The 12,701-nt window shown below is 35.4% G+C and overlaps 1 protein-coding gene across 1 annotated transcript in view; it reads left to right on the plus strand.

Annotated features, from left to right (window-relative positions):
- Positions 1-12,701, plus strand: part of LOC149780003 (voltage-dependent calcium channel type A subunit alpha-1-like) — a 384,117-nt gene that overhangs the window by 86,898 nt on the left and 284,518 nt on the right. Inside the window, exon 3 of the mRNA XM_089937395.1 lies at positions 10,109-10,306. Coding sequence (XP_089793521.1) covers positions 10,109-10,306 — 198 coding nt within the window. The remainder of the gene's footprint in view (positions 1-10,108; positions 10,307-12,701) is intronic.

Below are 12,701 nucleotides of genomic sequence, written 5' to 3' on the forward strand. Positions count from 1 at the left end.
TAAGATCGCTATGATCTGGAAGTTTCTGACAGGATATAATCATTAAAATATCACGCGTCACCAAGAATCTTCATGACTATGTTCTCCAGTTATTTCTTAGAATGTATGCCCAAGAAGGCATGGGTCTGAGATATGTACCATGCAAAACTGTTAAATCCGTGCCTAATTCATCAATGCAAAATTCGACAGGTAGAGTAAATAATTCTTGAAATGCAGGTCTATCCAGCTGTTGAAAATATAATCTATCAGGGATCTAGGCGGTTTTAAACACAATTATTTGCGTAGAAACTATTGACGAACGTCAGTAACAAGAACACAAAGATCTGCGCTCAGAGCTGAGGTGATTTCGGATACTACAATTCGTGGTTTGTACCATCCAGGAGGACCACACAAATTTATGTCCCAAGAATAAACTTTAAGTAACTGAATTTTTTTTTATATCGAAGTCATTAAAACCAAGAAATGACAGAAAACGAAGTAGTGAAAAACAGTACCAGAGATATTACTTTGCCAATATAATACATGTGTGAGTTTGGTAACAGAGGTAACCGACTTGAAGCGTTATGTCATATGTGAGTTAGGTAACACATGAACCGACTTTAAGCATGATTTCATGATTGTATAGATGATCTTACAAATCGACGAGCACACGTCTTTGCGTTTGTTTTCCAACATGTTTTGACTCATGTATGTTCCGTTTAGGTGCTGTTTGATCAATAATCCAACGTATGTCTCTCTTGAGGAGGCAACCAAGTGCTAACTGAGGCATTCAAAAGTATCCAGCTACGAGATAATGAGCGGGGGTTATGGTTAACTTGTTCGTATGATAAGTACGTAATGAAGAGACACAAATTATGATCTAGCTGGGACATGTAATGAATTTGACTTGTGAGTTGGAGAATGCCTTCAATTATTTTGGTGTTCATATATTTTCGATGCGTTCACATAGATTGATATTGAGTATCAATACAACGCAAAGTTTATAAATATGACATGCCAAAATAATCTCTTGGAGTATTGTGTATAAATATTTAATAATAAAGTGCATTAAAAATATACAAATTTCAGTTGGCGTATGTTTTAGAGGATCGTATACTTCCTTTCAACATAAGTACCACGTAAGTTGAAATGTTACGTTTATTAAATACGGTAGCTGATGCTTACTTTTAGTTGATGGGAAGACATATTAGCAGCTTAAAATCAACTTCGAAAGTGAAACAAATACACATCAGTGTACTTGCCTGGTAAAACTTATTTTCCAAATTTTCAGTGCGTGCTAAACCAACAACCCCAAGTTTTAAAAAACACGCGGGGTAAGGTATGAATACTTTTTCATCGTGTAGTTTTGCGCGGGAATGCTTGTTGTATCCCACGAAACGTGTCTATAAATAATAGCTATCAAGTACCGCTATTTTTGATCCAATGTGCTAGAGAGCACATATGTCGGGTGCTTCTTCTTTAGTGCTCGTGCTCTTTCTGTGCAATTTCTTGCAAGTTCATATACTTTTCTCTCCTTTCCCATCTCGTAGTCGCCTCCAAAGCGGAACAAAGTGAGCTTGTCTTGAACCTTCTATAACGGAAAATTCTAGTTGACATTGTGTTTATTATCGCACTGAACGAAACCTCTAAAGACCATTCTCAGAAGGACTTTTTTGTTTCCAAATGACATCAGTATTCATCTCAAGGGGTCTGCAGTTTCAACTTGTTTCAAGAAAGAAAAAAATTCAACGGAACGCGAGAAACATTGATGGATGACATTTCAAATCTAATTTCAAAAAGGGATAGGCAAAACAGCAGTGTCTATTGATTTCAATATTGGCTGCCTTCCTGGCTAGTGGAACGTTATCTACTGAATCTACATGGTGTGCTGATTCTTTAGACAATCCTAAACTCCGATTTCACTATGTTACTTGAATTTTAGATTAGCTAGAGCGGATATTGATTTTGGACTTTTGAATACGACGACAAACAATTGAAGATGTTTTTATAAATGCAATCATTTATGTTTTGGACACTAACAGATACTCGAATCTGTATAACTGAGGAATGTATCGCCATCGGGTTCTGTTGCTCTAATTACTTAAATATGAATCATATGTCAGGGATGGAATCGCATGCGTTACAGAGACTGCAATAAATAGGTTACAATGACACTGTGGCTGATTTCGCTCTTCTTATAACATTTTTTTAATATACTGTCTTATAAGACTAGACCAGTAGCAAACTACAAAGACCCAGATATATCGTCGCATAATGATTTGCCAGATCTGGGTCTGTGTAGTTTCTCAGGAGTAATTAGCAGAACAAACAAAATAGGCCCTGATCTGCAGGCGCATTACGCTCGCCCATCAGGATCTTTATTGGTTGCAGTTTGACTCGCCTCATAAACGAGTTTATATTGTATGCCAATTCATGACCCCTAAATGGAAACCACTGCCATTTGTAAATGTAATCTGGTTCATCTCCCTCGAGGTTTTCAGTAGACCAACAATTGTATTTATCTCTTTTAATTGGTATAGTATGGTGTGGGTTTACTTTGTAAATTTTGGATTGGTTTTCGATTTAGAGGAACACTTTGCAGATGGAATTGAATCTGTCATTGAGACTGAAAACTTGTCAATTTCGGCTCGTTTATGTGATAAACATGTCTGACTTGTACTTTTTTAACGAATATTTTTTAAAACGTTACTCACTCCAATTTCAATGCCGTCGAACGGGGATATCTGTTTAGGAGACAATGACATATTATATTAATTGTTATATTATTTATTATTCCATGAGCACGACTTGAAAATGTTGTCTTCAAATCGATTTACGTCAGGCTCGTTATTGAAAAGTTTAAGCTGTATTTTACGTCGATTGCATGGAAGTTCCGTGCAACTTGTACAATACACTGTCAATCGAACAGATATAAGTTATATGTGGTCTCCGAATTAGATGCATCAATAGCTTGGAGGAAACTGCTGACATTGGATGAGTGACTACGCACCTTGTACGTGTTTGAACTTAGCATCGAACTCGGTACCGCAAAAGGTGCAAAGACGCAAAGAATATATGTTTGTCCTACGTGTGATCTCCTCTCTATCCAGAGCCGAAAAGCTGATTACAACACAGAGAATAAAGCATTCTGAAAGATTTCAAATTAATTAGCTCGCGTGCTTGTATGGCCCAGCGGGCTTATTGTGCACATCCGTTTATCAACCGTTCGTTGTACATGGTCCGTTTATAATTGTTATCTATCAACACTTGTTATTTACAGCTTCTTCTCAAAATCCACTTGATGGATTTGCACACGATTTTACAGGGAACGTCCTGACACCAAGGCTTTCAAATATATTCACTGGATGTCAAACTGTCTTCACTATTGCTGTCATTACTAAAATAGACACACATTTGACCAAATTTGTCAGAAAGCATCCTGGCATTGAGGGCTTTTATTATTTGTAACCAATTATATAAATTTCCTGTCAAATATAACATCTATTATTAATATACAACACTTGAGGGTCAAGTGGTGTCCTGTTTTAAACCGTATCAAAAATGTATAGCATCTAACGGTAATTTAACATTAGGCTGCCATTTTGAAATGTATCTTGTAAAGTGTTAGAGTATGGATCTGTCTGCACTATGACTGAAATGCCATATTACTTCATATGTTACACATGAGCATTACAGGTTCAAATCCTACCATCAAATCATTCCGGGTCAGCTATCGATATATGGCCATGGCCAAAGTACTTTACTGCCATTGCATCGATACTAAAATAACATACTTGCCAGGCTCTGCTGTGAAACACGTAACCAAAGTATAATATAACATACGCAATCAGCAGCACTGGAAGAAATCTGTCAGCCATGTTTTCTAAACTTAGTAAATGATAGAAGTTATTAATAAAAGAAAAAAAAATAATACTTTTACAAGTCTTCGTTTATCAATAAGCTTAAGAATACTTATATGGTTTCAAAGTACTGTTTTTCTTTTTGCGGTTCCTTTTTACATAAATCGGAGCAAGAATAATTTTAAAGCTATTTGATTTTAATTCCGCAAATAATATTCCAGGCCCCTCCCCACCCTCTTAAAATTAAATGGTCAGTCCCACGTGATTTAGTAATTTAGTGTCATTTTTAACGACAAAAGGTATTTGCTAGTGGACCACGTCAACATCGCCAACCTTAGATCAACTGTGTATATTATCAAGGTCAAGCTATGTTTAAAATATATAGCAATCGTTTGTCTAGGTTATTCCTTCACGTATTCAATGAAACATTACCACACATTCTGCTTCTTTACATATTTGATGAAACACTACCACACATTCTGTTCCTTTACGTATTTATGAAACGTTACCACGCATTCTGTTCCTTTATCTATTTGATGAAACATTACCACACATTATGTTCCTTTACCTATTCGATAAAACATTACCACACATTCTGTTCCTTTTCCTATTTGATGAAACATTACTACACATTCTGTTTCTTTACGTATTTGATGAAACATTACCACACATTCTGTTCCTTTACTTATTTGATGAAACATTACCACACATTCTGTTTCTTTACGTGTTTGATGAAACATTACCACACATTATGTTCCTTTACCTATTCGATGAAACATTACCACACATTCTGTTCCTTCTCCTATTTGATGAAACATTACTACACATTCTGTTTCTTTACGTATTTGATGAAACATTACCACACATTCTGTTCCTTTACTTATTTGATGAAACATTACCACACATTCTGTTTCTTTACGTGTTTGATGAAACATTACCAGACATTATGTTCCTTTAAGTATTTGATGAGACATTATCACACATTCTGTTCCTTTACGTATTTGATGAAACATTACCACACATGATGTACCTTTACGTATTTGATGAAGCATTTTCACACATTCTGTTCCTTTACGTATTTGATGAAACATTACCACACATGATGTACCTTTACGTATTTGATGAAGCATTTTCACACATTCTGTTCCTTTACGTATTTGATGAAACATTACCACACATTATGTTCCTTTACGTATTTGATGAAACATTACCACACATGATGTACCTTTACGTATTTGATGAAACATTTTCACACATTCTGTTCCTTTACGTATTTGATGAAACATTACCACACATGATGTACCTTTACGTATTTGATGAGACATTATCACACATTCTGTTCCTTTACGTATTTGATGAAACATTGTCACACATGATGTACCTTTGCGTATTTGATGAAGCATTTTCACACATTCTGTTCCTTTACGTATTTGATGAAACATTACCACACATTATGTTCCTTTACGTATTTGATGAAACATTACCACACATGATGTACCTTTACGTATTTGATGAAACATTTTCACACATTCTGTTCCTTTACGTATTTGATGAAACATTACCACACATGATGTACCTTTACGTATTTGATGAAACATTACCACACATTATGTTCCTTTACGTATTTGATGAAACATTACCACACATGATGTACCTTTACGTATTTGATGAAACATTTTCACACATTATGTTCCTTTACGTATTTGATGAAACATTACCACACATGATGTACCTTTACGTATTTGATGAAACATTTTCACACATTATGTTCCTTTACGTATTTGATGAAACATTACCACACATGATGTACCTTTACGTATTTGATGAAACATTACCACACATGATGTACCTTTACGTATTTGATGAAACATTACTACACATTCTGTTCCTTTACGTATTTGATGAAACATTACCACACATTATGTTCCTTTACGTATTTGATGAAACATTACCAAACATTCTGTTCCTTTACGTATTCAATGAAACATTACAAATCAGGCTATTCCTCTACGTATTCGATGTATATTTGAGAGGTTCTATTACACAAGCCGAACCTTCCTTGGAATTGTACATGAATCTAGCTTAATAAATTACATGGCTGTAGATAATTCATCACTCGACTCCTAGTCATATAGTTTTCAGTTAAAGAATTGAAATTTAAACATTTATCTTATCAAACCACATTTCAGCGTTAAAGCAGTGCGATTGTTAAGAATGTGTTAACTATCAATACTGTAGCTTGGCAACTGGCAGATGGATACGGTTTATAAAAGATGTGCTGACACGGGTTTCTTTAACTGCTTTACAGCTTTGGATTATCTTATGTTATTATGAAAATTTTAGAGTTTATACAATCCAAATAATCGCTCTAAATGGTACAGTTCTTATTCCTATTTAGAGGACACGAATAATATATAGTGAAACCCAATACCTTAGGCAGAATGTACGAGCCTATATGATTTCAATGTATCTGAAAACACTTTCCAATTTGGGACGTGTGTTCACAAGCTATTTCAATCAAAATAGAATCTATAGTAGTTTCGGGAAATGTTGAATATATATCTGAGAATGGCTTTCCAGTCAAAGATGGCATCTAATGTGTTTGTTCTTTAAGTCAACCAAGCGTTGCTATATTATTTCAGTTTCAAACAATTACTCGTTCCAATTATATTTAGCATTATTGAAAGAGCTGATCGCGATAAATATTATTTTAGATAAGTATGCAATCTGCTAATTTAAGTTTATTGCAAGAGCATGGAGTCGACAGTCTAGACTTATGATCCATAAAAGCTATAGAAGTATTTTGGAAACATATCCCTAAGATTTTGATATAGATATTGAAATTAATTCTTCCGTCAATATGGCCCAAACATGATATGGACTAAATGCATAACTTAAGCTCACTGCTGTTAGATTAAATTGGAATGAGTAGCACTACCTTCAACAATATCGATGTTTAGGTATTAAACTCTGTGGCAGACGTACATAAGCAAGTAAACCAAGCACTTGATCTCCTGTGATGTCTACCTGTCAGTGCTTTTTAACAAACAAAAAAACGATTACAGTTTCACGCCTGTCTCGATGTAAATATAAAGCAAATTATAGATTTAGTTCATCTGTGAATTTATAAACAAAAGGCTCATATTTCTTAGGCTCATGCCTTCTACCTCAAACATTGGGATAGGGCTGGTGGGGGTCGGTTCCAAGTCCTAAATTATCCAGTGATACCTGAAGGCAATCCCACAGCGGTCATATCGATTCTCCGCCTACTGCTGCAGCGATTATGTTTTTCATTTTCCAATTCACAGTTAACTGAAATGGATAAATACATTTTGATGTATTCCCAATATCGACAACACTGCAGCTTCTGGATTATCTTATACTCTTGTTTTATGTGAATTTTATTTACAAGTTTATGTTCCAAGTCAATCAACCAAAATGGTAAACATCGTATTCGTTGCACTGCGGTGAATTTCTAGATGATATGAATAATACATGGCAAAACACAAAATGAATTTAAGGCAATACTTGTTTACAAAATGTCAGAAACCACTTTCCAGCCAGAGGCGTTTGTTTACAAGCCGTTTCATTAACAAAATAACCGTCTCTGTGAAGGGTTTTATGGCTTATCATTCAAACATGGCATCTCGTGTGTTTGTTCTTTATGTCTCCCTGGACAGCTTATCTGGTGAATTTTCATCCCACAATGACATATTACAGAAACATGAAAATAATGTTGCACTGATGATACAAAAAACTATTGATTTTGGTAGAAAGTATGCATGTGAGATTTTGACTGTGACAGTCAGGTTAATTCCTGATACAACTGGTGGCTTTTATACTGAACCAACACTGCCACTAACCCCTCTTTGTTACATTCATTTTTGACAGCAAAGAGCCATTTTGAATATTTTCCTATGACAAGGCAGCTAAACGAATACGTATGTGCCTTATGCATGAATAAAGTTCATTAGTACTATAACAAATTAGCATACTTTTCATCACCCCTCAACCGTATCAGTTTTTAGATATTTACCTCTGTAGCAGACGTACGTAAATAAGTAAGCCAAGTCGGTTGTTCACTTGCAGCCCAAGTTACGTATTTGATCTCCAGTGTTGGTCTAACTGTGACAGGCAATCACCAAACAAGCCAACGCATTTTCAAGCCTAACTCAAAGGATATCTAAACCACAATAAAGATTTAGCTTCTGAGTGAACTTATAAATGCTAGGCTTATGATAATTAGGTTCCTTCCTTCTACCTTTAAAATTAGGGAGGTGTCAAACTACGAAACTATCCAGTGAGACCTTAGGTCAGCAAAGCGTTGCTATCTTATTTCAATTTCCAACAAGTACTCATTCCTGCTAGAGCATGGAGTCGACAATCCAGATTCATGATCTGAGAAAAGGTCTTCATTGTAATCAGAGAGGTCTAAGTTTGAAGGTCTCAGTGGATAGTTGTTTTCCTTTTGGTGAAGCTTCATCGGACGATGACAAATTGCAGAAAAGTGAGAATAATTCAGCATTAAAGATAAAAATAAAAGCTATCAATTATTTTTTGTAGAAAGAATATTTATAAGATTTGTATTAACGCATTCCAGTTCATTCCTTGTGTATCTGAAAGCGTTTACACTAAACCGACACTGCCCAAGCCCTCTTTTATATTTATTCATTTCGACAGAGAATGATTGTTTTAATACTTTGTTCAGTCAAAGCGGCTCAGACGTAATATGGGCGCTATGCATGATTCAAGTTCACTGTTGTAATGCTTTTCATTATCACTCAACCATCTCGATTTTTAGATATTTACAGCTGTGGCAGAGAAGCAGAGATACACAAGCCAGCCAAGCATTGATTTCCTCTGACGGTCTAACTGTAAATGGTAGGCACTAAACAAACCAATTCATTTTCAAGACTATCGGGTGTAAATGTAAATCAAATTACATATTTGGTTCCTGTATGAATTTTAAAAGACACGGCTCGTATTTATCAGGGTCATTCCTTTTATCTCAAACAATAGGGTGGGGATGGGGGGATGGTGTTGGGGGATGATTCCAAATACGAAATTAACAAGTGAGATCTGAAGGCAATTCAACAGCAGCCATACTGATTTTCCACCTACTGCTGAAGTGATTATGTTTTTCATTTTCCGATTCACAGTTATTTTTCATGGACAACTAGATTTCGATGTACTCCCATTATCGACAGCTGTCAAACAAGTGCGTTTAAATAAAAGAACAACAAAATTACATAAATAATTTAATATATACAAATAGTGCGAAGTTAGTGTAATACTAAGATTACAGTTTACACCCTCTTCCATTAATATTGGTAAGTCTCTTTTCAACTGCGCCCACATTCCGGATCTGCTCTTCATTGGCACGGGCATCTAAATTTAAAATGATTCAGACAGAAATTTCTCTGTTGAACCACGAAATGATCAGAAACGAAAGAAAAGCCATTTATTTCACAATCCCGATACAGAAGTTGAAAGACCCATATCTCTAGTGAAAAAGGTGATCAATCTTGTTTAAGTTGGAAAGGGAAACGTTTGTAGTATATAGGGTGATCCTGTCTATATTTAGATGAATAGTTTAGTTGTCTGTACACCTCCGTCAAAGCAGTTAAAGTTTTCTAATATACGTCTAAAAACAAAATTTCCCAAAATGAATGAAAGAAAAAAAATATAATATTGAGTATGATACGTTAGAAATGGCCCATATTAGTATATCCTAAAATTACCTATCAGCAAATGTTTTATATTAGCATACGTTAACACGCGAACTTAAAAAAAAGAGGTGGAAGTCACCGCTTGTACCTAACTTTATCTTGCTATGCGCATGCGTCGCCGTAATACCCAAGACGAAGACAGGGTTGGTTTTAATCAAATTATTTAATTCTCTTTATATTATTTTTTATTTTCTCCAATACAACCTGCCAGTTGTCATCTGCTAAATATGTACCGTTAAATATTGTGTAATACTGTGTAATATTTACGTCTGTTTTGAAAATGTTTTACAAGTTTGTGTAAAAATCCGTCAATGCATTGGTAATTGGCGATGGCGTTGGATGCTCCATCAAGTGAAAAAATATTGATAGCCGGGATGAAGGCGAGAGGAACATTACTCTTTGCACAGGTCTGATAGGGGATCCAGCCCAGAACCGCAGAGATTTATAGTGAATATATTACCATTGTTCTATCTGAACCTCTACCGTAGTTTATAATAGTGCTTAATATCTTTCTGTATATGTTGTTTCTTTTTCTTTCAGAATGGCGTCCTTCATCTCAGCGGGCGGACAGAGGGACGGTGATGCGTCAGGGACGTATGATGGGACACTGGGACAGGTGGCGAAAAAGGCCGCCCAATTAAGTCTTCCAGGCTTAAGCCAGCAAAATACACGCTCCCTCTTCATATTCAGTGAGGAAAATTTCATCCGGAAATACGCAAAAATCATCATCGAATGGGGATATCCTTTTTGTAGTTACTACTTCGCACCAGGGTGGCCTGTATTTGAAATAATCACAGAAACGGGATTTTTATTCTCGAGGAATGGGTATTATGTGTGAACGTGTAGAAAAGGGGAGATTTGAATGTTAAATGTTAGTGACGGTCATAAAAAAGTTTCCTATTGGATACCTGATAATGATGCTTTTATCCAAGGTAAGAGGTCCTTTATAATTTTGTTTGTATGTTTACTAGTTTTTATCGTGCTTTCATTTTCTTTTCTCGTTCCCTTTTCTTTGATATTCAAGTCAGACGTAACTTTCGTCTCAAGCATGGTGCTATATTTAGCACCCAACTAATTCTAGCAATTAATTATCCAAGAATATCCAAAGTTTGCTTTATATCCTGTCTCAGAACTACATGCAAACGACGTTGACAAATGGCCACCATTTTCTTTTTAATTGAAGACTCTTTAATAGGGTACCAAATGAGCTACATCCAGGATTATCATTATGAATATTAATAATGATATTAATAAATTTTGATTTCACGACAACTTTAAATATCAGAATTAAACATTTTGATACAAAAGTAAATGCAACAATTTTTGTATTAAAACAGAATGATTCACAAACATATGATTACTTTCTGCTCCATTATGACCAGTAAAAATTGTACGTACCAAACCACATTAACCAGTGTCCCTCGGCTCGCATCCTTCTGTCATCCCTCTCGTTGCATTATTTGCATATACGTCACCTATGTATTTTTCCAGAACTCTTGCCTGCATAATCGTTAATTAAGTATTACATTCTGAAATGGAAACGAACTTTAGAGTTGAAAGGCTTGTTTCTCGTCCTCTTACCCTGTATCCTTATTTGCGATCCTATACAATATGTTTAAACTATATAAAACCAACCGATGATGTCACTACTGCAAGAGATGAGTTCGATATACAAGGTAAAAATGATCTCATGGTCTGGGGTTTATGCTAAACTATTAATTCATATCAACGGGCTTGTCATATTATGAAAGTTTGGTGACAGTAAACATTGATCACTTGCAAAAGAAAATTGCTATTTTGAGGAAATTTATGAAACTCATGATTTTTGTTAAATTTACAGATAACCTGTGAAATATTTGTATTACCGAATGAACCATCTGTACCGACAAAAAACCTGGACAAATGTCTCGTGTCCCGCACTTCATAAATATTTCATGTTTATCATTTAAACTTCAGTCTCATAAAGACGTGTAAACCAGTTCACTGTTAACTCTTGTCAGTCGCTAGATGGCACGAGTGTTCAACAGGATCGCGTGAGTCGCTAGATGGCATGGTTGTTCAATAAGATTTCTGGAATGGTTTTCTGCTTTAGACGAACAGAAAACAAAACGGTCGATAGGATAATGCCTTCTTGGGGAATAATTTGTGCGTGAGTTCCAATCTTCCTAAGAAAGCAGTCATTACCGTATTTGGTGGTTATTATTCATACCATTCGATTTCCTTAGACAAGCGTTCTTGCTTCGCATGCTATCATTTGACAATGGTAGATTAAGAACTGCACTTATCAGGTATACTCCGTGTGTTTGAGTAAGACAGACTCCAAATCCATTTACTGTATAAAAAATGCATTTTCTCTTCATGGGATTATTACGTTCATTCTGTGCTAATATTAAAATAAATAATATGGGGTGATGCACTCTTTTTCGGGCACTGAACTCTCCCGCTATTATAATAGCCGAGTTTCGTTTTCTTCGATATAATTGCATAAATTATCAGGATTTGCTTTCTTTTATTTATAGGTGGCAAAAACCAGTCATTGCATGCTTTTATTTTGTTTTCTATATTAACGTTATGTTTAGCCATGGGGAGTTCTTGGTGGGTTATTAAAAGCAACACCCTGAGAAAATAGATAACCGAGAAAACCAAATGTATCATTAGAATAATATTTGCCTACTTTTAATCGGAAAACCACGATTACCATGGTGTATATATGGACCAGAAGTTGAAGTTGATACCAGAATTTGACGTCATAACCAGAAGTGGACATTTTGGATTAAATCGTGACTCTTCGGAATCGTCGTTTATTATTCAGAATCCTCAGTCATTACCATTAAGTTTTATACTCTTCGGAATCGTCGTTTATTATTCAGAATCCTCGGTCATTACCATTAAGTTTTATACTCTTCGGAATCGTCGTTTATTATTCAGAATCCTCGGTCATTACCATTAAGTTTTATACTCGGCGTCAAGAATAAGCTAATTTTAAATAGGCATCAAGGCTGAAAATCTATTTCTATGATGTCAAATGGGTAGCACTTTATCACCAATTACCCACGCCAACCTGAACTGTCCCGTGAATTGATTTCACTTTCATTCAAATATTTCCAACTGTCTTTGTTCAACACAGTCTTGC

The sequence above is a fragment of the Sinohyriopsis cumingii genome, chromosome 16, assembly GCF_028554795.1.
Source record: "Sinohyriopsis cumingii isolate HCF-2022 chromosome 16, ASM2855479v2, whole genome shotgun sequence".
NCBI lineage: Eukaryota > Metazoa > Mollusca > Bivalvia > Unionida > Unionidae > Sinohyriopsis > Sinohyriopsis cumingii.